Source organism: Schistocerca gregaria, unplaced genomic scaffold (assembly GCF_023897955.1).
Source record: "Schistocerca gregaria isolate iqSchGreg1 unplaced genomic scaffold, iqSchGreg1.2 ptg000720l, whole genome shotgun sequence".
NCBI classification, from domain to species: Eukaryota; Metazoa; Arthropoda; class Insecta; order Orthoptera; family Acrididae; genus Schistocerca; species Schistocerca gregaria.
Window position 1 is genome coordinate 224,002 of NW_026062097.1, and position 27,218 is coordinate 251,219.

General features: G+C 38.6%; 7 protein-coding genes and 1 long non-coding RNA gene across 10 annotated transcripts; 5 read left to right on the plus strand and 3 right to left on the minus strand.

The window, feature by feature from the left end:
• Positions 1–300: 300 nt before the first annotated feature.
• LOC126320490 (uncharacterized) lies at positions 301–4,588 on the minus strand. Of its 2 annotated transcripts, none has more exons than XM_049993991.1 (4): positions 4,327–4,546; positions 4,075–4,198; positions 3,348–3,989; positions 301–3,130 (listed from the first exon to the last, which is right to left on the minus strand). In XM_049993991.1, the coding sequence occupies exons 1-4, from the start codon at positions 4,412–4,414 to the stop codon at positions 958–960; spliced, it is 3,027 nt and encodes a 1,008-aa protein (XP_049849948.1). In that variant the 5' UTR covers positions 4,415–4,546; the 3' UTR covers positions 301–957. The 2 variants fall into 2 exon arrangements, with proteins under 2 accessions (XP_049849948.1, XP_049849949.1); XM_049993992.1 differs by having other exon boundaries at positions 950–3,130; positions 4,388–4,588.
• Positions 4,589–4,664: 76 nt separating this feature from the next.
• Positions 4,665–5,228, plus strand: LOC126320491 (uncharacterized). Its single transcript, XR_007558101.1, has 3 exons — positions 4,665–4,729; positions 4,851–5,133; positions 5,200–5,228. It is a non-coding gene; the product is annotated as an uncharacterized LOC126320491 (long non-coding RNA).
• A 1,603-nt stretch (positions 5,229–6,831) lies between these two features.
• LOC126320410 (uncharacterized) lies at positions 6,832–9,465 on the plus strand. Its single transcript, XM_049993889.1, has one exon. It carries the CDS (start codon positions 6,832–6,834, stop codon positions 9,463–9,465), a length of 2,634 nt encoding a protein of 877 aa, XP_049849846.1.
• On the plus strand, positions 8,637–10,796 carry LOC126320411 (DDRGK domain-containing protein 1-like). The gene is made up of 2 exons (XM_049993890.1): positions 8,637–9,892; positions 9,955–10,796. The coding sequence occupies exons 1-2, from the start codon at positions 9,734–9,736 to the stop codon at positions 10,783–10,785; spliced, it is 990 nt and encodes a 329-aa protein (XP_049849847.1). The 5' UTR covers positions 8,637–9,733; the 3' UTR covers positions 10,786–10,796.
• A 335-nt stretch (positions 10,797–11,131) lies between these two features.
• Positions 11,132–16,434, minus strand: LOC126320409 (myosin heavy chain, cardiac muscle isoform-like). Of its 2 annotated transcripts, none has more exons than XM_049993888.1 (2): positions 16,064–16,434; positions 11,132–15,850 (listed from the first exon to the last, which is right to left on the minus strand). In XM_049993888.1, exon 2 carries the CDS (start codon positions 15,714–15,716, stop codon positions 11,649–11,651), a length of 4,068 nt encoding a protein of 1,355 aa, XP_049849845.1. In that variant the 5' UTR covers positions 15,717–15,850; positions 16,064–16,434; the 3' UTR covers positions 11,132–11,648. The 2 variants fall into 2 exon arrangements, with proteins under 2 accessions (XP_049849845.1, XP_049849844.1); XM_049993887.1 differs by having other exon boundaries at positions 11,506–15,675.
• Positions 16,435–17,571: 1,137 nt separating this feature from the next.
• Positions 17,572–21,497, plus strand: LOC126320412 (uncharacterized). Its single transcript, XM_049993891.1, has 2 exons — positions 17,572–18,069; positions 18,163–21,497. The coding sequence occupies exons 1-2, from the start codon at positions 17,962–17,964 to the stop codon at positions 20,467–20,469; spliced, it is 2,415 nt and encodes an 804-aa protein (XP_049849848.1). The 5' UTR covers positions 17,572–17,961; the 3' UTR covers positions 20,470–21,497.
• Positions 21,498–22,601: 1,104 nt separating this feature from the next.
• Positions 22,602–24,952, minus strand: LOC126320415 (phosphoribosylaminoimidazole-succinocarboxamide synthase-like). The gene is made up of 3 exons (XM_049993895.1): positions 24,211–24,952; positions 22,904–23,521; positions 22,602–22,829 (listed from the first exon to the last, which is right to left on the minus strand). The coding sequence occupies exons 1-2, from the start codon at positions 24,902–24,904 to the stop codon at positions 23,184–23,186; spliced, it is 1,032 nt and encodes a 343-aa protein (XP_049849852.1). The 5' UTR covers positions 24,905–24,952; the 3' UTR covers positions 22,602–22,829; positions 22,904–23,183.
• Positions 24,953–25,147: 195 nt separating this feature from the next.
• Positions 25,148–27,198, plus strand: LOC126320413 (bifunctional purine biosynthesis protein PurH-like). Its single transcript, XM_049993892.1, has 2 exons — positions 25,148–25,357; positions 25,730–27,198. Exons 1-2 carry the CDS (start codon positions 25,148–25,150, stop codon positions 27,164–27,166), a joined length of 1,647 nt encoding a protein of 548 aa, XP_049849849.1. The 3' UTR covers positions 27,167–27,198.
• The last annotated feature ends 20 nt before the right edge of the window (positions 27,199–27,218 follow it).

Genomic DNA, 27,218 nt, shown 5'->3' on the forward strand with positions numbered 1-27,218 from the left:
AAGAATGAGAGGCGCAGGTCAAATGTGATTTATGGGTGCGGAGCTTGTTCAGGAGCCCATTTGGCATGCAGCGTAATAATAACATACTAAAATTACAATGCCTGCTTAGAAAAGAGAAAACTAGCAGGGTAATAACAGTAATAGAGATGACTCAAAAAACGTAAAGCTTATTGCTAAAAAACGAGGAGAACACCGCTAACGGCATTGAAATTTTTTCTTATTATATCACTAGAATCGAATAGTCACTAACTGCGCGTTCCACGGCGTGTAGAATAAGAAATTCAAACATCTTTTTGGTCGTACTTGTAGCATTATCAAATAATGTAAAAATGTGTTACATTTTTGAACGAACAAATTCAAAATTTTATACTTGAACCTGCGGGGTGAACAGAGGATGCAGACAAGCAATCAATAGGTTATAAATGAACTTCTTCAATTTCACAATTACCGGTCATAACTTGAATGGCTATTTTTTCAAAAGCTATGGAGATAAACTAATATCAATCGTGACTTTTATATCTCTATAAAATCATCTTATAGTAGCGTGTGAAAAATCACAAAATTCAATTGCAATAACTGATGGCACTGTATTTAGGAAAAAATAGTTGTTTTCACCCATATTGAAAGCCCGTGATGGATTGATTAGCTCTAAAGGTGGACCGTTAAATATCAAACTCTGACTGGACTTGGTTGTTTTGATAGAAATCATTTCAAAAGGATTCGGTATTTGACAAACACTCTTATTTTTTTTCGGGCAAAGAGTAAGCCTTTGACACAAATAGAGGATATTGCAATTGGGTCTAGCAGTAAACAATATATAGAGACAAAGACGGTGTGTTGCCTGTATTGGGACACATTTGTGTATCACTTCGACCACATATCCTCTTTTTGTACTAATATATGTTGACTCTCAATTCATTGTGATAAAACGGATCACCTAAAACTTATAATTTATATCTACAGTGTCCTTCTTCGAAGAACTTTACTGTCTCCCAATACCCTTTCAATCTCTCTGAGGTCTTCTTCTGATTCAATTTGCATAATGTCATGAAGATTAGACATTTGACGGCTTCGTCGCTTTCTTTTGGATTTCAGAAAAGCGTCTTCAATATGTTCATCCTTGAGTTCTGTCTCACAGTATGTGAGAGAGGAGGACTCGGATGTGTGTGAGTCGCAAGTGAAACGAGATAATGAAGGAGATGCAGCAACAAAATCATCCATTTTTGTCTGGGAATTATTTAAAGTATGATTTTTCAATATAGGATCTAAAGTTGAGCTAATTTTACTCTCGGACCACCCAAATTGCATTTTTGCATACTGAGTTAAAGCTTTATAATCCGGAGAACACCAAGTGAATTTTTCCAGAGAGCGGTCGACTTGGGGATTTAGATATGCATCAATAACGGCCAAATTCACAAAATTATTAGGCAATTGAAGTGTTTTAAACAGACGCAAATGCTTCTGTGCAAAAGACTTATCTGGAGGCTCAAACCCCAAGTCGTGAACATCTGGAAGTGATTTTTTTTCCTGAATGCATTTTATCCAAGTAATGAATCGGCTAGGACCGTCGCTTCCACGAAAATGGGTAACGATGTCTAGAGCGATGACGGGGCCGATTCCTTTGATTCCATCCGCATAGTCGCCTCCTAACAGTAATGCCAAAAAAATTAAATCAGTTTGTGATAACTGAAGCTTATCTTCTATAGATTCTAAAGAGTAACAATCCAATGAATGCCCGCGCAAAAAGGCATGTCGAAAAATAGGAAATCCACCGAAAACGAGTATATCGCTATCATCGGATATGATGCCGTCAACCAACCCGAGTATTCGGAGAGCTGCACATTGCGCATCTGCTTCGCCTGGACTTTGAACATAAGGAATTCCAAACAAACGTAAAAGATACTTAATTTGAGTTATCATTTCCTCGGATATATCCACATTTTGGCCAAAACTTGAGCGATGATTATTCTTTCGCGCCTGTCTCTGAGAACTGAGCTCAGACTCAATTGAATTAAAATAACTCCAGTACGTTGAAGGGCTTTGCTCATCATAGCCTGAATCAAGACCACTAGCCTGAGGACTTTGAAACTCTGAAAATGAGGAAGTTGGAGAATGAAAAATAGATTCATTCTCGGCTTGAACAACATTGCAGTGAGATTCAGGCTGAGACTCAGAGTAGGAACGCTCAAGACGAATTTTGGGTACGTTTAGTGCATCTCTTGTATCAAATTCTGTTATTTTATCGTTATCGCTCGGCTGAAATTCACCCAAATCTACCATCCTATTCTCATTATTCCTTTCATTTACATTCCTATCCATATCGTCCGTTTTAATTTTTTTCTTCTTCTCCAACTCAAGCACATCTGATTTTTCATCTCTTCCCATTCCATCATTCGAACCACATATTACAGCGTGCTCCGTTATACCTAATTCATTCTTTACAACACTTTTCAACTGAGATTTGACTGTCTCTTCTTGGTTAAATGAATTTTCGCTCTGCGCTTTCTCCAACTGAATTCTTTCTCGATTTGCATCCACTTCGTGTCCGTTCTTCAAGTCACTCTTAGGCAAAATAAAATCTGCATGTACTGCTTTTGAATCGTTGTTCTTCAACTGGTTTCTGCCTTTATATAGATCTTGGCCAAGAACCTCATCAACAGACATTTTCTCTAGTTGATCAGCGCAAAATCGTTCAATAGAATCATTGCCGATTTTAGCAGCTGCCGGAAAGCAAATATCATCAGTCGTTTCAAATTGAACGCTAGAGTATTCCTTATCATCCTCCTCTAAAGATATCTCTTCTTCATAAACAAAATTTCTGTCATCCTCACAAATCAAATCCGAAATAGATGGCGCCGAATCCAATTGTCGAGCATTTGAATCCGAATTTGAAGGGTCATTTAGCTCAAAGTCGATCTCAATAGCTTGATGATTATCTTCAGTAGATGTCTCGGTCAAACCGGAAAGAACGGGGCTATGAAGAGGAGAATCAGAAATAGGCGAGTCAGTGCATTCTTCTCTTAGTTCTTCGTCTTCTGCTATAATATCGCCTGATTCATCAAGAGTTTCAATATTCGAATCCAAACTTTTAATAACTCGAATCTCAAAGTTAGAGTCGGGATCAACAAGTCTATCGAATAAAAAAATTAAGGCAGATATCGGTTAGCAAAAAAAGTCATTCGAAAATATTTTAAAGCTAAATTCGATATCGAAAAAACACTTTCACCTCAACTAAAAATGTTTTTGTCTATATGAGTTTTCTCAAAGCTGTTTGAATCTATGCTATCCTAATTATTTGCTCTTCAATACGGCTGAATATGTGGATCTAGATATACGAATAAACGTACGAATTTACTGGTTCTGTATTTGTCTTTGATAGCCGATATTTAACGGTTGGATCTGAGGCCAATGGATAATATGACTCATTATCTAGGCGCTGCTTTACTTGTTCGAGTTTTCTCGTAATGCATCCCTTGTTGACTAATTGCTCTAGTTGTAATGAAGAGTAGTCTTTTTGTTCTATGTCCATATTTGTTTCGCAGATGGCATTTGCTACGCTCCCTTTGTGCGCCACTCTCATCATAAGTAAAATTTCAAGTTGAGCCTCGTACGATTTTTCGTGAACAGATTTGTCATCTGGACTTAAGGTACGTAGCCAATTGACGTCTAAGGTAGGGCCAGTTAATGGCTCTTCTAGGGTATTTTCAGCCCAGGGAATTTCATTTATTTTCATTTCTTCAGATTCTTGTCTATTATCTTTCCCCATATTTTGAATCTTCAGTGCCTCAACGAGTGCCTCTTTTAAGTCTAACTTTCCCTCTAAAACTAGTTGTTTTACTTTCTTTAAAGAGGTCTGTTTAAGCTGATCTAGTAGCATTTCGCGAGCCATTTTTTGGGCTCGAACTTCCGCCTTCGCCCTATTTCGACGCCTTCGAGACAGCGTCCTAGATTTTAACATTGGTGGTTTACCGTCGAATACAAATACTGGCCTTTAGAATGATATAAAATATGTTAGTATATCTTTGAATACCTCACTCTATGCATTACTTGTATCAGTACTTATACAAGGCATACTTAATACCTAGGAACAGAAGTTTAACCACTCGGCTCCATGTGCCTTTCAAGTAAGCGTCTTGAATTACATTTCCTCGTTTATCTCTCATAGCGCTAATGAAGCTTGCTATCCAAATACTTGTATCTGGTCATGATACATGTCGTAATAATGTTGTAAGTAAATTTCATACAATATGAGTTCACACGTCATGATCATGATTGTCACCGGCTTAACTTGTAGGAGCTAAGGAAGTAAACAAAACAAATGCATACCAATTGCAAGACAACAGTTTCGAAGACTTTCTAATTTGACAGTTTTTTTCGCAGGTCGTACTATACTCCATAGTTTTGGAATACCCATTGCGATGAACTAAGCTAACAAGGTTGGATCAGCCCCATATAAAACATGTACCAAAAGAAATTCTACATGAACAAAATAAATTAGCCTAGTTACACAAATGCTAATGTGCAATAGGGTAGTGTATAAGTAAGTAATATATGTTGTGTGTGCACATTAATTTTTAAAAATAGGAAAGAATAACTAATAAAAGCACGAAAAGCATCTGTTTTGATTCTATATCTTTGCCGCATAAACTTACTTAACGAGGGCCCTAGTTTTTAGTAGGGTTGTTCACAAAAATGGATCAATATCAAAACTGTCTGACGACAATTACCTGTACGAAATCCGGCAAACTGACTTTTGAAAAATTTAAATAGATGATCTTAATGTCCAGAAAAAAATCAACAATCCAAAACCCTTTTTGTGCAATTCTCTAAACCCGGTTCTTATGGATTAGGTTAGCCATGCATCGTTGAACCGATTCCGTTTTCTTCACTTACAACCAAGGAGTCAATCTTAACACACTGGTCAACGCACGTTATTTGATTTGGTAAAATGAGTGTTAGAAAAAGCTATTGTAAAGTCTATTTAGTCAAGTAACAAGGAATCAAGCTAAATAGAGTATTCTACCGAATACCTTCGGCTGTTGCTAGATCTTATGGTATTCTCCAAAAATATATAGGAACAAATTGTGGCAATAGGAAAAAACATAACTCACGTATGTACATGTAATGTGCAAGGTATGGTATAGAGCAAGGATTTGAACTCGATTTTTATCTTCAATTAATGATATTGTCACAACTAAGGACCCTCTATACATCGTCACACCTGATTGGATCTGATGTACAATTATTACTCATTTTTAGACATAAAAAATAAGCAGCTATTTGATACTCTATGATCACGGTTTATCTAACTTAAATATTCACGCAATTACAATGATCACTATTTTCTTTTTCTGTTGAATGTTGAATTATCAAAAATGGTGTTCAAAGACATTTCTTATTTATTGAAAAAAGAGCTTTTAATTCTCTTGATAGCGCATCCTATGCCTTTTTTTTTTACTATTAGGACGTGATCTCTTCTTTTTAGAAGCATTTACCTGAGCTTGTTGGTCCACTTTGTCTGAGTTGTCCTTAAAATGTCTATTTCTTTGATCGATTGTTTTCTGATGTCCAATTTTTTTTTTTTTTACTATCGAAATCTTTGAGTTGATATTCTTCTGAAAGGCCTTAGGGGGTTTTTTTGAGTGATCAAACTTCTGAGCTATTTTTCTAGGCTTGCCTTTCGACGTAGAATCTGAACCCAGTTTCCAACGATAAGACCACTCTCCTGTTTTTTGAGCGATTTTCCTCTGACGCTCAAAGTCTGGGTCTATAAAGCGGCCTGTTGCCTCCGGGTTGTGCCCTAAAAACTCATCTTCATCTATCAAGTTCTGAGGAAGTTCAGTAAATCCCATACTTGTATTCCATATCTAGAGCTATCCGAAATAACCAAAAACAGTACAAAAGCATCAAATCAGTTAGCGCAAAAAAAAAATACAAGACAACATGTTATAAATTCAGAAGGTTAATTAAATCACTTTTTCTATCTTCTGGTCAATTGTTTTACCATTTCTCAGTAACGCTCTATTATTTTTCACCTATCCCTTATAACCACAGCCTACGGGTAAAAGATGCCCATTCCACTACAATAGTGTAATTGGAAACCGCTGAAGTCATTTATGTCGAGAAATTCAGTCTTCTGGCAGTTTGTATGATAGCCGCAGGTCATGCTCACCTCTAGACAATCAAAACCCTACTTTAACTCAAAGAGAATTTAAAAAATCCGCTCTATTCTCCAAAAAATTTCAAACCGCTCGACGTGAGGGCCGTGCATAATATGTAATTACGGTAAATACTGCAATACAAGAATTTATCCAAAACAAGCATGCGACTCTTGTCGATACGAAGTTCACTGCTTATGACTTACTAACACACTCCCAGCGTTGAGGGATTATTTCTGTAACAGATTATCTGATTGAAATTGGCATCATTGTGAAATGATGTGCTTTCACACCCGAACCATGTTATGAGATAAGTCAAAATTAAGATTTATTCTGCAAACTTTGTCGCCTTCAATTAAAGGTCTTGATGACTTAATTCGTATTTCTATGACTGTTTCTAGCGTATGCACGCAAACATTTCCTATATTTGACAAATATATTTATTTTATATTTTCTTCATGCATAATTTTGTATTGGAAGAACGACTAAAGCAGTGTACATCCCTATAGCCCTCAAGTGAGGGAAAAACGAGACCATTCTTAATCTTGAGCTGGCTTTGTTAAAATTTTTAACTTTCTTTGTGCTTTTTATTGAAGATCCTTCGTTGCTTCTTTCCTCTTAATTTCACTTTTCGATACTACAACTTTTCTGGTCACAACAGTTAAATGATAACATGACGCCTCTGCCATGTAACCCGACTAATTCGGAAGGCAAGCCGTCCATATGGTCTGGATTTTACAGAAAAACTCTACAAGAACGTCAAGATCAAATCGAGTTGGTATATCCTCACTTAGGTCATCCTCAGTCTCTTTCACCGCAGGTAGCCGACAACATGATCGAAAACTGTATTGGAATATTTGAATTGCCGTTAGGACTGGGGCTCAATTTCGTTATCAACGATTCACCATATTCGATTCCTATGGCTATAGAGGAGCCCTCGGTAATCGCGGCAGTATCAGGAGCTGCCAAAACGATCTCCGGATCTGGCGGCTTTAAAACTTTTTCTAGTGGAAATCTTATGCAGGCGCAAATACAGCTATTAGACGTAGCCGACGTTGACATTGCTGTAAAGAAAATCGTGCAAAGCAAGGCTAAATTGGTTTTTTATGGGAATCAGCACTGCCATAACATGGTTAAACGAGGTGGTGGCATAGTGGATATTTACCCTCGAGTGATTAGGTACAATAGTGAAAAATATTCGAAGATTCACGATAAATCGAGCTACCTGAAATTCCACGGCTGCATTGACCAGTATATGACTTCATCGAACGAAAACGTCCAGCATCAAAAAAGTGAAGTCGAGGGGCCATCGGTCATCGAATCCTGTGCGGTAGATGAACCAGATCGAACCTCGGCTTCGAGGCAATTTTCTTCGCAGTCGATTAGCCAAGTCGAGTCGCCTTCGTCCTCAGAACACAAGACTGCATATGCCGCCATGATCATCGTACATGTAGTTATAAATGTATGTGAAAGTATGGGCGCTAATCTAGCTACGACAGTGGCTGAAGGTTTGGCGCCTAAATTACTCGAAGTGAGCAACTCCGGACGATACTTGCTTCGAATCGTAACAAACAGATGCGACCAACGACGCGCCAAAGCCACCTTCTGTATTCCCACCTCGAAACTTAAGTACAAGAACGTTGATGGACAGCAAATCTCTCGCGGAATTATTGATGCGTATATGATGGCGTGCGAAGATCCATACCGTGCTACGACCCATAACAAGGGAATTATGAATGGCATCGACGCTACCGCCATTGCTCTAGGACAAGATTGGAGAGCTATTGAAGCCGCTGCCCATGCATGGGCGAGCCGTTCCGGAGCGTATAAACCCTTAACTCATTATGCACTCTTGCGAGATTCTGAATCTCAACTGTACCTTTTTGGTAGTTGCGAAATTCCTGTTCCCGTGGGTGTTCGCGGCGGAGTGATTCACACACATCCTATGGTTCAGTATACCCACGATTTGCTGAATAATCCCACTAGCCGCCAACTAGGCGAAATTCTGGCGGCCGTAGGTTTGGCTCAGAACTTCGCCTCGTTGCGTGCCCTCATCACAGAAGGTATTCAGCGCGGACACATGAGCTTACATTCCAGGAATATAGCCATTAGTGCCGGCGCACAGCCTCACCTCGTAGCTGAGGTATCGGCCTACATGATCTCGAGAAATCTGATCAATTTTGAAACCGCGACCGACTATTTGAGAGCGCATTCTATTTTGGCGAGTTCTACACAACACCGTTTCAAATCACAACCTCATGTCATTCCCAGTACCATGTTCGTTGAATTGGAGCTTGAAAAACAAACAACTGCTCTGAATATCGTCTTCGAGACTATCGGTAAACGCCCTGTTCATTTGGCCATTCGTGATGATACATCAGAGACAGGAGAGCTCTCTGAAGACGCCGCCATTCAGGCTCAGCTCTTTAGCTCCAAAACGCACAGCTGGCTCAAAAATATTTTTGCTTTGTTCGAAATCTGTGTGTTCAGCAGCAGAGCCTATCAATTAGCCAGCGTCAGTCAAAACCTCCTGCAATTTCGTAACAAGCTGAAACTTTTGTCTATACTAATTAACATTCTAGCCTACAGACTTATTTTTCTATACCCTGACATTACCGTCAATTTCCTAGAGAAAATTCTCGCAGCTGAACTCAATCCACTCTCTATGGTCACGGAAAACCACCCCTGTGCTCTCCGCGTAGGGTTTAGCCTTATCCTAGCACTCTGGCAAGTTTTCAAACACCAGGTTGACGCCACTATCACCCTCGCCTCTTTGAATAACGCTATCAAAGAGGAACAGCTTCGCATATTTGGTGCTGTGTATCGGAACGTCAACCTTAATAACTCTTCCTCGTTTGGCCAATTCATGATCACACACAGCAAACGCTGGCAAGTCACCATGTTTTTGTTGTGCGACTTGCTCATTGTTCCCCACCATCTCATCACCTCCAGGCGCCTCTTTCTTACGTTCAAGATCGGAAAGTACCTGGAATACGAAAGCGCTATTGCCCATGATTTGATGACCTGGGAGCGCGATCAAAAACAGGGCATTATAAACTCATATCTGTTCTGGCTCAAGCACAACCAAAAAACTCATAGCCCTGAAAGCCAAAAGGCCTTTTTGGAAATGACTACAGCGTTCTGCGAGCGAAAAAGACGAAAGTTAATGCAAGTTAAGGAGCCAGTTGAATTTTTTGACACAGACCTTTTTCTAAATGCAATACCTCTCATCAAGGCCTACTACCAATCAGAAATAGACTGGAAAGAAAGCAAGGTCGACTCTTCCAACATTAAGGCCAAAATGTAAAGCACCTGCATTTCGCTTTCTCGCTTTTTTAGTAAAAAACATCTATTCGTAATCTGGTATCAAGTAAAAAATTTCTACGTGTCGACTTTTTTTGAGCTCTAATATGCATTGCGTCGCTAGTTGCAGTAGATGTAGTCACGAAAAAAGTTCTATTCTCGATGACGACCTAGCCTCAAGACCTTCTGTTTTTAAACAAAACGTTATTTTTTTATAATAATAATACACGCGTTTTCGATCTGCAAACTTCGTTCTTACACAGAAATGGTTTATGCTGAAAAGTTTTAAATATACGTCAGAATCGGCAATTATGGTTCTGTTTTGGTTTATACTCTCCAGCGCTATATTTGTTTTTTTGGGCCTGCTTCGTACCGTTTTTTATTGGACAGGCAACGGGCGTAATTATTTTCAGCTAAATAGAACCGCTTCTGTATGTGTTTATGTGGTCCCCCCTTTTAGTTTTTTCAAAGTCAACTCTGACCTTTTTATCAGCATGACGGACAAAGTCCATTATATCCGCCGGAAACTGAACGTCTCAATAACACGTCAAATATAAACCTACCCAGAGAACACTTATCGCGATATGCAAATGGCCTTGATATTGATCTCAGTCGTCAAATTGTTGACAGCGGCAACTTGCCCGTTTTAAATCCCGCCGACACCACACACGAACAAGGAGCAAATAATATTGCTACTGGGCTACAGATGCGTACTGCTTCCCGCTCTTCGTCCTCTCGAACATATGGAAAAAAAAAACTTGCTAAACTTGAGCGAAAAAGAGCCCTCGCAGAATACCACCGACACCAAGCTGAACAAGGGGATAAGCAGCTGGCCGAGCTCCGCAAATTAGAGAGAGAACGAGTGAGGAGAAAAGAAAATGAAAAAAAAGAGGCTGAGTTTTGGGAGGAACGCAAACGCCAACAAGAAAAAGATGAAGAAGCAGAATATCTGATATGGAAAGAAAAGATATTAGTTGAGGAGGAAGGCGTCCAAAAGACCCAAAAAGACATGTTATTTGAACGTGACCAGCTAGTTCGTGCCATTAAAAAAAACAAGTTTGTCGAATTAGAAAGCTTGGGATTAGAATTTCAAATAGATGTACAAATTCTTGTACGCTTAGTAACAGAATTAGTTGAAGAGGGCCTCATAGATGGAATATTCGACGGAAGGGGATATTTCATATACTTTACAGACGAGGAGAAAATGCATATCATTAAGATAATAGAGGAGTCAGGTAGAGTAACTGCAGAACAACTGACACAGGAGTTTTTGACAAGAATCGCTTCTACACATCAAATTCCTGGTAAAAACTATTCTTTGTGAATGGCGAAAGAGTATACGTGATTGGAAGCATACAAGTACAATTCATGCAGAGGAATGGTAACACTACGGATGCGCTGAGCCTACGCAGTTAAAGTTGGTCAGTTGAGACGGCCTTTGCACGTCTATCATGTTACAGGTATCTATAGAATTAATACGTACTGGAAGCGTGTAACAGATTGTGTGAAGAGTCAAACGTTGTACATATATTAAAAGCTAGCACTGAATATCTAGTTTCCTGATCATAACAGCTTAATTTTTTATTGACACAGATTGCAAATACAAACAAGCAGATTGCTGCTGGTGTGACCAGAGTATGAACAAATTTGAGTAAATAATATCAGCGCCATGAGGTAAGAATAATGACTTTATAATACTTTCGCACTGTTTAAGATCATCGACTTTCTTGCTTTTAAAGGACCTATTCTTGACACGAATTATTTATCGCTTCTTATTCTACAAACAGTATAAATACGATATCAGTACTGTAGCCATGAGATGTTGATTATGCGTCAAAACAATGCAGGCAAATGTTCACTGTAGCGGATGGCACATTCTTCATCTGTTTTACACAAAATCAGATACTTTAGACCATGTAATTCCTGCCACCAAATGAGGGGTGCTAGTAGGCGGAGCTAGAAGCCAAGTAAATCACTAATAGAAACCCAAGCGTATTGGCAAGGTTTTTAGTGCATAAAATATATAATATAGCCGGGCAAAGGCTTGTTGAACCTCTATTTCTTTTAATATGGCTTACACATAAAAAATATAATGAAAAATAGAGATGTTTCAAAATATGTGGGTTATTAATTATCGTAAAGATATAGAGCAAGCCGCCTTAGATGACTAACCACTAAGCGAAAACGTCAAGCTTTGAATAAAGACTGGAAGCGGTCTGGCAAATTTCTGATGCCCGTCAAGATCAAACGTCCTTCAACAATTTCGACCACCTTTCCCATAATGAGAAAACCACCTGTCAAATTGACACCTTGATCTTCAATTTTAATTACGTAATTGTCAACTTGTTCTTGTTCAAACTCCTCCCAGCTGAGTACGTCATAGTGCGAATGTTTGTGATTCCATATACCAATTACATTATTTTCAGCCTGAATATGTCTCCCAGTGACTAACTCACCTTGAAAGATATGATACAAATAGTCTATGAGTAGTTCTAAGGATAAATTTTCGCTGCTAACAAAAACAGGGTAAAACTGTTTTAACAAAAGACAAATACGGCTGTGAAAAAGAGCAAGTTCAGCTTGCTTTTCTTCCAATTCTTGCCTCAGATTGGCGCAGTTTTTAATAGTAGAGTCAAGCATAGACAACAAGTCTGGCATGCGATTGTAAGTGGAATCGTTCTCATTTAAAAGATGCCTGTTTTGGTCTCGAAGCATTTTGTAAATGGCGTGAGTATGCGCTTCTGTAAGAGTATCGGCAAATGATCTGGATTTAGTAAGAGGCGAGGAATGAGGCATAGATGTAATTATCGGAACGTGCTTCTCATGTTGGGAGTGGAGGTTCAATTCGTCATTAAAAATATTATATTGATGATCTTGAGATGAAGCTGAATTGGAAGTAGCCGATTTGCTAAACTTTTGATATTCGCTGTCCGATTCATTAGCTGACTGACAATGTACTTGATCTGGTCTTACATCTAAACGCTTCATTGATGATGTCTGGTCGGCAGAACACGATCTGAATGATTTTTGGGTACATTCTTCAGGTGAGTTGTAACGTGTGTAATCTGCGTAATAATTGTATGAATCATCCTTCTTTGTCGATGCATCTGTAGAGCCTTCTTTACTCTTTTCTAGATTATTGCCATCTCTTGTGGACAAAAGATCACCAATAACAATCTGAAGCTCTTGTAGTTCTCTCTTGCAACTCACTGGTTGATCGCCCAACCGCGATATTTCGTTATTCAAAATGTTAACAAAAGATGCAAGTTCGCCGTTTTGAAGTAATTCAGATAGTATATGCGACATTTCATGTTCAAAACCCTTAACAGAAGTGTTTGATTCAGACTTATTTGTAAAACCTTGCATATCTTTTCGATCTGCATCACTTTGTCTAGTAAATGACTCAAAAATTTTCTGTTTCTCATCTAGCCGTTTTTGAAGGTTCATAATTTTGATTTCTAACTCGCCAGAATGGCAGCGCTCAGAGTCCATCAACCGATTTATCTTCTCAAGTTCTTGGGTTAAAGCTTCCTTTTCCATCCTTTCCGACTCTAACTTATGCTTCAATACCTCTAATTCGCTGAATTGGGCACTCAGATCGTTCTTTAACGTTGCATGACTCTCTATGAAGCATTCACGACTCTTCTTGCTATCTTCTAGCTGAAGCTCTAAACACTCGCATTTTTTAAGAATATCCGAAATGGCCCAATCCAATAACTCTTTGTATTTGTACTCCGAAGTATCATCCTTCTCTCTATATTTCTCTCTGTCTTTCATCCATCTACTAAGTATCCTTTTCGCAGGATCTTTCAGTTGTTCGTCACTCAAATAAAACCTTTCTTTATCTATTGACAGTTGTTCTATTCGTTGTTCATTCTTGCCTTTTTCCTTGATTAATTGTTCAATTTTTAATTGATCCCTTTCTTTTTCTTGAACCAACTGATTAATTTTCTGCTCATTCTTCTCTTTTTCGTCTAATAACTGTTCAATTTTAAAACACATAAAACTTTTATCGCGCTTGAGCTGATCTAGCCTTTGTTCTTCTATCTTCCTTTCTTGCCTCAATTCATCTATTTTGATTCTGGTAGTTTCCCCTTCTCGATTCAGTTGGTCTATCTCCGCGCTAAAATTCCTATTTTCTTGCATTTGGGCCACTTCCCCTTCAATATGATCCTTCTCTTCTTTCAATTTATCTATCTCTTTCCTATCAATATCCAATTGCTGCCTTAATTGGTTCAGTTCTGCCCTGAAATTCATCACCTGCTGCTTTAATTGAGGAATTTCCACTCTCAGATCCTCCTCTTCTTTTTTCAATCTAATTATCTTCACCTTGAAATTTTTCTTTTTTTGTCTCAGCTTGTCAAGACTCAGTTTAACAATTCTCTTTTGACCTACAAGCTGATCGATTTCAGTTCTAGAAGTTTCCTTTTGCTGTCTTAGCTGATCCAATTTCATCTCGAAAATTTTCTTTTCTTGTCCCAGCAGATCTATTTCCTTACTAAGACGACTTTCTGCTTGATGTTCAGATTGGTCCGTATCAGGTTGGTCAACTTCAACTTTCACGCCCCCCAAGATCCAATCATTTGCCTCGTCTACACTCGAACCGTCTTGATTAATATTCGTCCCTTTTGAGTCTTGGATACTTGGATAGCTAGTGCTTCCACAACTCTCCAGCGATTCCTGGAGATTTAAACTGCTATCAGTCTGCTCTCGATCCGACTTTATCGGAGCCTTAAAAGGTGCTTGACTTTCAGACTTCAATTGCTCCGTTCTGTTATCACTCTTATGCCACGAGACTTGTTCTGACAAACTTGAGCCCATCTCCGTCGTCGTCGAATCATATGATCCTCCCACCAGCATTTGTCCTACTCGACTGGAATCTATTTGTAAGGCTCCCCGGAGTTGTTCAAGAGCAGAAGAAAACTTCAATAATCCATCTGTGCTTTGCAAAAAAATCTTGCCAATATCAATAGGCAAATACTTATTACATTCATTAAACTCGTCTCGCTTCTTTCGCTCGGCCTCGATGCTTTGGCACCATTTCATCGCTTGTTCTTGAAACTGAATTCGTCTTTGAATCTCAGCTTGATATTGCTCAAACAACTCCGGGCCTCGAACGATCATATGCAGCTTATGACTTTCATACCAAATCCGTTCTAGAGACTCCTTAAAGCTCAGCAAATACTTTGTTCGTAAATTGCACAACTTCATTGCTTGATGCGCCCTTTCCAAGCACGTATTGACAAACTCTGACCACGACTCGTTAAATTGGCTGTAGATATTTTGAAATGTTTTGTGAATACCAGGAAGAGTCTCCATCTGAGCAATTAATTCAGTATCTAATGCCAACATATACGGAGCTGATTGCGCCTTGCATGCTAGTCCCCGTTGAAGAGCGCTCAGTTGAATCTCGACTTCGTCTAATTTCTCCAATCCGCTCTTTTGAATTAGCAGCAGCTTTGTGTAAGGATCGCATGTTCCATCAACGTTATGCGCATATTTTGTGACGGCAGTTTTATACGGCTCAAGAGAATGCTTCATGTGAACGACAAGCTCAGAAAGCAGCAATTGTGGATGTCCGAGGCCGTTAATAGAGTCTTGGACAACCAAATCGTACCAGCTTTCCAGACGTTCACTCTTCCATTCCACGGAATTTGGCTCGCAAAGCGAGGTGAGACGTACGTACAAGCCCTTGCAAGCATTAATAGACGCTCTATGATCTGGTTGAATTATTTTTAACGTTTTGAGTGTAGCTGCTACCTTCTGCTGCACTGATGAAAGTTCGCCCACCAGATATGATAAAGGAATACAAGCATGAGTTATTTGCCAGAGCGCCTGATAATTTTGTTTGAGCGTCTTCTTTAGACACTTCAAGAGGTCGGTACAGCTAGCCAAGTGATCGGATGCCGTTTGTCGACTCCCTAATGTGACACCATGACGGTACGAAGAGATAAAGTCGAGGTTTAGGGACATAAGCCTAAACGAAGGATAGTCAGACGGCGAAAGGCTAGACATGGAACCATCAAGAACAATAAAATATCGTTCACTAAGTAAAGTCGTAGTTTTTAACGAATGAGGCAAGGGAAGACCGACATCCTTAAGTGACCTGTTCCTATCGACAAACTGCACATGCTTTTCTCGGACCAGGAAATAAATTTGGTTTTGTCGGGCAAGACCAATTTTTTTTTCAATCATGTAACCAAGAGTGGATATTCTAGGATGGACAGAGATAACCAGTGTTAGTGTACCAAACATCTTAAAGACAAAGAGCTGTAAAATGTATACACAAGGTGTTGACCCTGATGATATTTTGGGAGCATCTTTTCATCGAGGAAACTAGGTGGCAATTAGCAAGAAAACCAAACAAATTCAGTTTAGAAGTGCCCTCGCTTTGTTCATCGTCAATGAAAAAGGTGCAATTAGACACCAAAATTTTCTCTTCGTTAGCTCTAACGTTTTTTATGAAAATAGTTTATATTCTGTCTCTTGACACGTAAGTCCGTAATATTACTAGACTGTTACGATATGCCGGCATCCTCAGCGATACACATGTTTCAAGAGGGTCCACCATTTCTATTCTTAAGACAAAAATGCATACGTACTTAGATTCATCGTTGACGTCGTCAAAATCCACTAGCACATTAGTCACTATGTTTGGAACAAAATTCGCCGGCTTATAGAAGACAAGGATAGAGAAGGGGGTATTGTCTGATGAAGATCGAAGGGAGGACGGTGATTTGGGTAATAATTCTTGAGAACTCATGCAAAACAGTTGCTACCAGGCACGTTTATAGTGACAAAATAGTATCCCAAGGGATTATTTAGGCTCAAAAAATATGACAGCTTCTCACTCAATAAAAAAATCAGTAGCAAGGATGCAGCAAGGAGAGAAGCTTGCTTAACAATAGTAACATGAAAGATGATTTAAAATATAATATGTGTATAGACATATATATTCTAGTACACACGTATTTTTTATTCTGATTAAAGGTAGAGAAGTATATCCATCATACAGTACACATATACATAAAAATAGACATTGAATTTATCCCTATTTTATGTATGGCTTGTATATGCATATTTATATATATATAGGTTATATAGAGGTATATAGTCTTCGACCTAAAATTTGTCGCCGTTTAAGCTGTTTATCACTCGTTTTATGGAACTGCCAGAAGAGACTTTAGATACCTTACGTTCATTGGTTGGTTCGAAGGAGCAGTTTCGCTCCTTGATCGAGCTTACTTTCGACATTTTACTCAATAAGAAGCAAGAAAGCAACATAACAACAGGTAAGTCTTACTACGAACCCGAGCCTTTAAATACTTGGTGCCTGAAAGTGGTCCCAACCTCTTATGCGGGTAATTGATTTTGAATAAAGTGAAGGCTACAGATGACTAGAGAACAGCGACACTGCTTTTGAAACCAGGGATTTGTGAACCGCGTTACTAGCTTTTTCTAACCACTGTTGCTGTTATCAAAAATTTTCAACTAGAATAACACTTAATACTATGTCTATGTTGTATCTGACATTGAAACAAATTTAGCTAATAATTCAATTAAATTTATGGGATATGCGCTTTAGGTAGTTATTCAATACCAGGGGTTTCTTCTGTTGCATTGAAAAAGGCATATGCCGCTTTGGCCAGTTTGATTTTTGAGCTCTCCAGGCGTTACGCCGATTCTTTTACTACAATGCACGTTTTACGGATTATTTTTGCTTTTCAAAACTAAATCTAACAGAGAGGCGAAATAGAAAATTTTTGGAAAACTTTTGGGAACAAGATCGGACTGAAATTTTTAACAACTTGTACCAAGTTCACTTGCCAGCACTAGCTGATATCTTGTCAGCGTATACCTTTCACTTCCCGCATATTGTAGATGTTGATTGGCGTCTAGACCGTCTTTCAAAAGGTTCTCTAATTCCCAAGACTGATGAACCACGCGTCTGGGTACGTTTTAAGGTCAAAGATATGGACCAGGGAATTCGAAGCGTCGAATTTTTGTGCACATTGGAACAGGTCCGAGAACTGGTAGAAAAAATGGAAGAAGCGGAAAACGTGTTTCGGCAACTAGACCTGTAAACATTGATTTTGATTTCATCCATGGACAGAAGCGATTGAAATGCTAAAGCAAGGTAATGAAGAGACGCCTATTTTTAATTCCAGCTAAATTCCGTGCGAACGCTTTGTTGAATAACAACAGCTTAGTTTAAAAGTTATTTTTGCTTGCTTGCCCTCAATTTAAAAGGCTTGTTAGAAAGCTAGAGACCGTTCGTGGCTTATCAAGTCTCTGTCACCCTGCAGTTTATAAGATTGGCCTTCACTATCCGTCCACTACGTTTCCTCGAAGAATCGCTGTGTTTCGCTTTAAGTTTGTATGTGGGGATATTTTCCGAGCCATAAACTCATTTAAAGGCGGGACCAAATCGAAGTAATTCCAACATCCGAAATTTAAAAAATTTAGTTTTTTTTCTGTCTTTTTTGACAGACTTGTTGATATGGATGACGGAGACGTTATCACGCATTATTTTGTGCCTGATGTGAATCGGAAATCCAGATTGAGAAAGCGAGATGAATCGGATTTAATTAAAGAAAGATCTAATATTGTACTGTACTTTTAGTGTAGCTTTTTATTACCTTCTTAATTTCCTAACAGCTTTGATGCCTGCTACTTTCGGCCCGTTTCTTCTGTCAATTAGGCGCCTATACTTCGTGAGATGAGAGATGGCGAATGGCAAAAAAAAGAGCTTGATAGACTCAACAAACTTATAAATTCTTCTCAATCTGATTCGAGTAATTTTTCGTCATCTGAACCAAAGGACTCGAAAAAGCGTCAGATCGATTATGATTTACCTCAGCAGAATGGGGGTGAAAGGGATGCTGCAAGTGAAGATAGTGCTGAGGTCGTTTGTAAAAAACGTAAAACCAACTCTGCGGATTTTGTTCAGCACCGACTCAGGGAGCTCAACCGATACAACAGATCACAACGTCTCAAGCCTGAGTGGATGTATGATCGCGCGAGTGTTGAAATTAACTTATTTGATGAAAAGCCCTTTAGAGAGCTGAAGTTAAATCCTTATTTGGTCTCTAATATGGAAAAGAAGCTTGGCTACGAACGCCCTACACTAATACAACGCATGGCCATTCCGACGTTAATGGCAGGACACGATGCATTGATTAAGGCTCAAACAGGATCAGGGAAAACGCTTGCATATTTGATTCCTATTATCGAGTTTTTATTGTCGCAATCTTCGAATAAAGCTTTGGATACCTCGTTGCCTAGCCAGACTGAAGCAGTTGATAAGACAGGCGTGCGAAATAGAATACAAAAAGATGATCAGGGCAGTTTGAATCGTAGTTCGCTTGATCGTGATAACGATAGGCACCGCAAGGAGTTGATTGATTCTTCGAGTGATCCAAATTCGGCAGTTTCCTCAGAGAATGAAAAAATTGGCAGAGTAGCTACGCATGATAATCCGGATACTTCTCTATCCTCTCGCCCACCTTATCCGAGTTCGTATCGGGTACTAGGAACCCAGGCGTTGATTTTGGTTCCGACTCGGGAGCTCGCTCTTCAAATATACACGACAACGCGCCAGATTTTGCAACCATTTCCTCATTTGGTCCCAGGAGTTATCATGGGAGGTGAAAAAAGAAAGGCAGAGAAGGCACGCCTTAGAAAGGGTGTGACTATATTAGTGGCAACGCCAGGACGCCTTTTAGACCATATAAACCATACTAAATCGTTTTTGTATCACAACTGCCGTTGGTTAGTTCTAGATGAAGGAGACAGATTGCTTGAACTTGGCTTCGAAGAAAACATACGTTCCATTATCCAGGCTCTGGATTCAAAGTCTAAGCATGGGCGTCGGTCCGTGTTGGCGTCAGCTACTCTCAACCAGCATGTACAGAGGCTGGCTCTATTGAGCTTAAAAAATTATGTTTATTTGTCATCGGAGAATTCGCAGGATTCAAATCAGAACACTTTGTCTGAAGCGATTTCAGATTCTTCCGACCCTACCCCATTTTTTTCCTCCGGGATCTACGAGATCCCTGCCACGTTGAAGCAGTACGCAGTAGTTATAGAAGAGAAGAGAAAACTCATCTTGCTAGTCGCATTCTTAAAAACACTCTATCAAGCGCCAAAAATCAAAACCATTATCTTTTTTTCTAGCCGTGACTCGGTCGAGTTCTACTATATGGTCCTGTCTAATTTGGAAATTCAAGAACCTGATAAGTTTAATGGAAAGTCAGACGACGAAGCAGCTGAGCGCTTCATCTCGGCTAATTGGTTCAGACTTCACGGCGGTCTAAGTCAGACTGTCAGGATGGCCACTTATCAATCATTTTTGTCAAGCCATCGCGGAATCTTGCTCTGCACCGACGTTGCGGCCAGAGGATTAGATTTTCCTGCCGTCAACTGGATTATCCAATACGAAGTTCCATCTGATCCTGCTGCCTACATTCATCGAATCGGAAGAACGGCGAGAATCGGTGCCAATGGCAACGCACTGGTTATTCTGTTCCCCTCAGAAACCGAGTATTTGGATATTCTTAAGAAGAAACAAATGATGACAATCCGGAACCTCTCCAGCGCTCAGATCCTTGCACAACTCAACCTCGAGGGCGGGCAGAAGAACAGTAACAAACAACGCAACATTTTGGCCGAATGTTCTGTTTTGCAAAAAAAAATTGAAGCTATTGTCAACCACAGTTCTGAAAGTAACGAAGGGCTAAAAAAGTTGGCTGTCAATGCATTTCGAAGTTTTGTCAAGTCCTACGCCACTCACACAAAGTCCACTAAGAACATCTTTCATATCAAGAATTTACACCTTGGACATTTGGCTAAAAACTACGGCCTTCTGCAACCCCCTTCTGTATTCTTAAGCGAATACAGCCAAAAAGGCGGCAAGGCTCTCCAAAAAAAGGCTACAAGCAATCGGTCGGAGTCTAAGCCTAAATTCAAATCCTTGAGCGACATCAAGGTAGATGAATTTTTGATGTAAACCGCGCTTTGGAAAAATTACACGCCACAAACCAAACAAGCTATGTAAGAGAAATGTCCTTCATGTCGTCAAATTTCATGAATAATTGTAAATACAACAAAAGCGTTTTATTCAATTGTTCAGTGCAGCTGTATGTGATGAGTGTTTCCACGTCCAGCTATATTAGGTTCGTTCGTTGATTTCGGCTGGCATTTTCAATATAAACACGTTTGATTAATATAAAATTGCACCTGTCTATTCCAGATGTGTGTTAATTTGTTATGTTCGCTGAAATTGGATATATTACTAAATTAATATAGTACCTGCATATTTTTGTGTGTGGTACCAAGTTGAATAGGTGTTCTATTCTAGTTATTTATTGCTTTATATAGTTTTTGCCTAAATATGCATATGCTTTATATTGCTTTTCCGGATAATAGCACAGAATTGAAAGGAGCCTATAGATGATGTGAAAAGTACACAAATTATCCAATCTATCGAGTACAGGCTGAGTAAATTCGATCTTTGATATAATTTAATTCACTTTCGCTTCCATTCCCACCATCAATGTGTTTTTTGAAGAAAGAGCATTTAGATAAAACTAAGCAATCTAGTTTCTTTGCGAATACAGGACAAACACTACTAGGGGTAGTTTGAAGCTTTTGGTTAAATGATTGGTATAATATATATGATCCTACTATGTTGTTTCCGTCAATCACAGTTATGTCAAATTCTTCAAAATTGATAAATTCGTTACCCAGTGCTATAAAGACTATCTCTTTTTACAGAACCAGACTCTCCCTATAAAATATGAACATATCTAGTGTTAGACGATATATAGGCTCCATATAATCCTACAATATAGTTCTTGTTAGAATTAGCAACCAAAGTCTAAAATTTTAAACTTCATCATTTAAAAGCTTTTCTATGTATCTTAGTTTTGGATTTAAATTACACGTATTAGGTGGACGAACATATCGGTCCTTATTAATGTGGTATTCGCTATTTACTACATATACATGATAATGATTATTTATATATGAAACTGCAGCAGCTTAAGAAGATCGCAATGTAAGTCTCCAAAACTAGTCAGAATCAATGGCTTATAAACTAGTAATGTTCTAGATTTAAGCATTATAGGAATAACAATACTCTATGTATAGATGGATTAGTCGGATCGTGCTTTGTAAGAATATACCTCTATTTTCACGAAACGTTGAAAATATGTCTAGTTTAAATTGTTCATTTTTTTCACCTACAAGGCCCCTTGCTATTGTTTCGAATTCATATATATATGTATATCCGATAATCGATGATTGACTTCACCACGAATAGAACACTCTAAGATACGCCTGTATTGGTTCCAATAAACAGCTATGTATTCATTTGCAAGGGTGCTTGATACTATTCGTTCTTCTAACCTATATATTTCGTTCTCAATATCAGCGATATTACTTCCTGTAAAATTCTTAAGGCTCATAAATTCAATATACAAATCCTCTTGTTTTTCCAAAACGTCTTTATACTTTTTATCTGTCTATTTTATAATCTGATTGTATTTGTCTTCAACGTAATCATGGGTTACACCTTCTTTTGATCTCGTTATAGCGTCAAAAAAGCGTGCACCGCTGGCCGCAAGTATCCCAGCAAATAATCATGTAGCCCAAGCTGACTTTACCACATTTCTATTTTTACAAAACTAAGTATCAACAATACATAGCTGATTGACTAAATTCATCTCTAGCAATGTAACATCACTGAGCGTGCAAAATTTTAAAATTTCTACATCTGAAGCTATTTTATATTATTACAAGTCGCCTCCATTTTTAATAAATTTGATGAGAGGGCTGTCCATATAAGAGGTACTGTTAGCCCCTAGTTTATATACGACACTGTGCCTGTCCATTCTAAATAGGCATTTGTATTTTCTATATGAATGCGTGCTAACGATAGACAAAATAAATTTGGGTAGAATGGAACCAGACTTGATAACATAATGGTGCAAAATGGTAATGTTCATAATTCGTTCAACAATTTTAATTTTAAGGACAATAAAAATAATTACACCAATTCAATACTTATGTCTTACAGACATCTACACGCACAAGATTGATATTTCTCCATTTTTATAATTCTTGGTAAAGTTCTGGATGTTTACGTATTTAACGTAGAAAACCTACATAAAATAATCTCTATTTATTAAAAAAATAAATGTTTGGTCAAAGACCCCTGATTTATTGGTTCACTTCACGGGGGTTTTTTTTTCAGAACCTAATTTTTTTGACCTACCAGGTGTAGGTACATAAGATGAGTCTAAAGGATTATTAGATTCACCATATACAAAATCATTCGTGAAGGACTCTTCTACATTTTTTTCTATTCTGTTTGGCAGGTTTATTTTTATTGGTGAGATATTTAACTTTAGATAAAGATACAGAAGAGGTATTTAACGTACTTCTAATCTCTGTTTTTTTTACTCTTTTTGTCAATGGCATTCCCCGAGGATCCGGTTTGATTTTTAGATATCAGCACTGCAGGTGGATCCACAGAGGGAGACAAAGATTCTATGCACGTATTTGTAAAGGGAGACAGACGTGAAACAGTTGATAAGTTTGAAAATGGTGAACTAAAACATTTGTGTCTGGTTGTATAACATCCTTGTGCGATGCAGATATACGATAAGCGTTACAAATCAAGTGTCACATCAAATCTGAAACAAACTAACAGGCATATTTTTAACTTGTCTGGCTTTTACTTCCGTTTATCCATTTTTCAATTTTGGTCCGGACGCGCCTAGATGTATCCAGTTCATCTTGAAATTCGAACTTCAGGCCAGTTAAGGTCTCGTATAACTTAATATAGCGCAGTGAGACATCGGCTATCAGTTCTTTTGGAGCCTCTGGTAAATTTTCATCGCGATATGGATCGCTATTTTTCTGGTACCATCTTCTAATGATATCCTTGTCAAAGCACTCTGGATCTAAATTATTGGAAAAACGGTCCATATAAGAAGAAGCAAGCCAATATCGAGAAGAATCTGGAGTATGAACTTCATCGACTAGAAGGATCACACCTGATGTTGAAAAAAGTAGAATGATTAAAAGTCAATAACAATTATAGAATACATAATAATTAAGTTAAAAAGGTGATATGAATAGTTGAAAAGTCAAAATCAGTCATGCAAAAATACAGAATAATAAGGCTGTAGCGCAACATGTTTTGGCTGGTAATAGGCCATAATGCAGTATGCCTCTTTTTGCTGGACTCCTATAGCCAAAGTGGTGTGTAATTTTTTAAACTTAAAGTCATATAGGTTCAGGCATTTTCGAGGTGCTTTCTTTTGAAACAATTACTCAAAATCAATTGAGGGCCTGCCGTATTAATGAAAGGTTGAAACGAATCAAAATGGGAAAGAGTATAGTATAATGTTAACACACGGGAAAAGTCTATTCTACGAGATAATAAATCCCCGTACTCTCTGCTAAAAACACGGCTTCTTATATGGTATCATTAAATACAGAGGAATATCTATCATTTCAATGCGGTACAAAAACTGAAAAATAGCATGTTTGCTGAAAATGCTAGGTCAAGCCGGCTTAGACGCGAGGAAAAAGATAATTGCAAAACGCAAATTACAGTACTGAATGATGTCACTGATTGAAACAGTTTCTTTACACACAGGCCTGCGCATTTGATTGGCTTTTGAATATTGGATAAACAACAACTCGAAATTTTCAACTCTTTTTAGCAGCTGCTACGTACCATTTTGGTCCTTGGCAAATTCATATTTTGTATCAACTAATAGCAATCCTTTTTCTAATGCCGTTTTGACTCCTTTTTCATATAGTTGCAATGCTTTTTTTGCACAATATTCATATTCTTCTTTTTTCATCCATCCTTCTTGTACAATTTCTTCTGGACTGATAGGTCTGTCGTGATCAGTACTTTTTGTTGTTGGTGTTACAACTGGACATGGTAATTTTTGGTTCTTTTTCAATCCCTCTTCTAGCTTAATACCAGAGTATGTCCTTTCTCCGGCAGCATAACGGGTCCACAGGCTTGTTTCAGTAGTACCCGTAATATATCCGCGAACTACGAACTCAATTTGGAAAACGGTGCATCGATGAGTCAACCAGACGTTAGGATCAAGCGATAATATAAAGTGCGTGGGAATAATATGCGAAAGTTCTTGAAACCAATATTGGCTGAGTTGTGCCAATACTTGTCCTTTGAATGGAATGTCAGTCAATACACGGTCGAAGGCGCTGAGACGATCTGAAGTCACCATTAAAAGGTTGTTGGGTAAATCGGCTAGGGAAAATATATCTCGAACTTTTCCGGAGTGGTAAGGTAGAATCCCCGGAATGCTAGTTAAATCCGTATTTTTTAAAGCATGTTTTAGGTTCTGACAAATAATTGAGAGATAGGGAGATTCACAGTTACTTGAATCGCACATGCTGGATCGGAAGTAAAACGACTTTCAAAAAAAGCTTTGAGATAAAAACTGAAATATGATTCAAATCCAAAGAGCCTAAGTCTATTCTCGCAGATAACTGACGGGGACGGGAAAGAGTGAGGATAAAACTTAAAAGACAAAAGTACCATATATGGCAACAACGTGTGAAAAATATTTGATAAAACATTATTAAAACCTCTTCTAGATTAGAAAAGCATTATTCTTTTATTGATTGGTTAGACGATGGTTAAAAGAACGGCGTTGGTTAGCGTATCTAACAAGGAAGAGGTGGTAACTGTGTGTAAGAAATTAGACCAAGCGGGTTGGAATATCTTATCTACAGGTGGAACGTATAAATTGCTATTGGATGCTCAAGTCTCTGTTACGAAAATATCAGATGTGACGTGTTTCCCAGAGATTCTAGACGGGCGAGTTAAAACATTGCACCCAAAGGTATGTATATATGCTTGGTTGTCGTGCGGAGTGACCACATAGAGTGTATAGGGGGCCAGGAATTTTTGCTTTGTGGGAGCGCACAAATCGTCGTACAAAATTATGACGAGCTGGACTGAAGTGATGGGGCTCTTTTTTTCGTGAAGTGGGCCAATGTAGACGATGGCATAATGTCCAAATACAACTTGGCTTTTGTATGTTGTGATTGAAATATTTTTTGTTCTTTGTGATACGGATTAGTGTTAATTGTCGTATTATTTGTGTACTAAGCACTAGTGGCGAATTGATTACTCTTAATTGTGCTTAAAATATAGACATCGGTGATTTGATTACTTTGCGGACTAGAAACTAATGCATATTGACTTGTTAAAGATTCACGGAGGTATTTTAGCTCGTGATACAACTGCCCACAAGGAAGAGCTTACGAAGCATAGCATCGGATTGATCGATTTGGTAATTTGCAACTTGTATCCATTTGCGGAGACTGTGAAAAGCGGAAATGTGAAATGGGAGAAGGCAATTGAAGAGATTGACATAGGCGGAGTGACCTTGCTGCGCGCTGCAGCTAAGAACTTTGAGAGAGTTAGCGTATGGTGTGATGTAAATGACTATGAAAGGGTGGAAGACTTAATACAAGACAAGGTCACTTTAAAGGATCGTTTCGAATGGGCTCAGAAGGTGTTCAAACACACGTCAAACTACGACACAGAAATTTTCAAATATCTTAGCGGGATAACTGTTGATCAAAGAGATGATTCAGGTTCATTAAAGGGTGGAGAAATTGGGTCTTTTAATGAATCAAAAGATACAAAGACGGAGAATGAATTACTGCTTGACTCGAATAACGCTGTAGACAAGGCCTTTGAATTTACGGAAAATATCTCAATTTCGCTTACTAAACCTTTTCGCTTGCGCTATGGCGAAAACCCGCACCAATCAGCCTGTTATTACCGATATGAAAATTCAGATTTTTGGAATCACCGAGTTCTCTCCGGAAAAGAATTATCCTACAACAACATTCTAGATATGAATGCGGCACTTGACGTTGTCTCGGAGTTTTCCATTCCTGCTGTTTCAGTGATAAAGCACCTTACTCCTTGTGGTATCGCAGCTTCAGAAGACATTACTGAAGCCCTAGATCTGGCTTTGAAAAGTGATCCTATTTCTAGCTTCGGATCTATTATCGCCGTGAATCGCCCAGTTTCTCTTTCGTTCGTCAACATGCTCAATAACTTGTTCCTCGAAGCATTAGTCCTTCCATCCATCGAACAGGATGCTTTGGAATATCTGAAGCAAAAAAAGAAGAACTGTCGAATTATCGAGTATGAACCGATTCAATCTCCCAAATTTTCCAATTTGTGTATGCGTTCCGTTCTCGGAGGCTTCCTGGTACAGACTCTAGACAGGTCCTGTAACACCTCTAAAGACTGGACTATCGTCACGAAAGCCAAGCCAGACCCGGAACTCCTTACTGATATGGAATTCTCTTGGAAATGCGTCAAGCACGTCAAATCGAACGCTATCGTATTAACTCAGAAAAACGCCACTGTGGGAATTGGCTGTGGTCAACCAAACCGACTGAACAGCGTGCAGCTTGCCATCCAACAAGCAGGCGCAAAAGTCACAGGGTCTATTTGTAGCTCAGATGCCTTTTTCCCTTTCTCTGATTGCGTCGAGTTACTGGCTAAAAATGGTATCAGGGCCATCATACAGCCTGGCGGATCTATCCGGGATCAGCAATCCATCGATTGCGCCGATCAATATGGAATAGTTATGGCTTTTACCGGTGAAAGGCATTTCAAGCACTGAATAAAATTTTTTTAGTAAATTTATTTTTTCTTTTGCTATCCAAGTTCACTTT

What these genes read in the sequence shown, in the direction of transcription:
- LOC126320490 (XM_049993991.1), bottom strand. Translation starts at nt 4,414, where the DNA reads ATGGGTATTCCAAAACTATGGAGTATAGTACGACCTGCGAAAAAAACT. An exon ending in CTTCTGTTCCTAGGTATTAA is followed by an intron (nt 3,990 to 4,074) that starts GTATGCCTTGTA and finishes ATCATTCTAAAG; the next exon opens with GCCAGTATTTGTATTCGACG. An exon ending in AATACAGAACCAGTAAATTC is followed by an intron (nt 3,131 to 3,347) that starts GTACGTTTATTC and finishes TTTATTCGATAG; the next exon opens with ACTTGTTGATCCCGACTCTA.
- LOC126320410 (XM_049993889.1), top strand. Translation starts at nt 6,832, where the DNA reads ATGACGCCTCTGCCATGTAACCCGACTAATTCGGAAGGCAAGCCGTCC.
- LOC126320411 (XM_049993890.1), top strand. Translation starts at nt 9,734, where the DNA reads ATGCTGAAAAGTTTTAAATATACGTCAGAATCGGCAATTATGGTTCTG. An exon ending in AGCTAAATAGAACCGCTTCT is followed by an intron (nt 9,893 to 9,954) that starts GTATGTGTTTAT and finishes CCTTTTTATCAG; the next exon opens with CATGACGGACAAAGTCCATT.
- LOC126320409 (XM_049993887.1), bottom strand. Translation starts at nt 16,224, where the DNA reads ATGAGTTCTCAAGAATTATTACCCAAATCACCGTCCTCCCTTCGATCT. An exon ending in GACGTCAACGATGAATCTAA is followed by an intron (nt 15,676 to 16,063) that starts GTACGTATGCAT and finishes TGTCCATCCTAG; the next exon opens with AATATCCACTCTTGGTTACA.
- LOC126320412 (XM_049993891.1), top strand. Translation starts at nt 17,962, where the DNA reads ATGGATGACGGAGACGTTATCACGCATTATTTTGTGCCTGATGTGAAT. An exon ending in TTAAAGAAAGATCTAATATT is followed by an intron (nt 18,070 to 18,162) that starts GTACTGTACTTT and finishes TCTGTCAATTAG; the next exon opens with GCGCCTATACTTCGTGAGAT.
- LOC126320415 (XM_049993895.1), bottom strand. Translation starts at nt 24,904, where the DNA reads ATGTGCGATTCAAGTAACTGTGAATCTCCCTATCTCTCAATTATTTGT. An exon ending in ATTTGCCAAGGACCAAAATG is followed by an intron (nt 23,522 to 24,210) that starts GTACGTAGCAGC and finishes TTTCAACATCAG; the next exon opens with GTGTGATCCTTCTAGTCGAT.
- LOC126320413 (XM_049993892.1), top strand. Translation starts at nt 25,148, where the DNA reads ATGGTTAAAAGAACGGCGTTGGTTAGCGTATCTAACAAGGAAGAGGTG. An exon ending in TTAAAACATTGCACCCAAAG is followed by an intron (nt 25,358 to 25,729) that starts GTATGTATATAT and finishes GACTTGTTAAAG; the next exon opens with ATTCACGGAGGTATTTTAGC.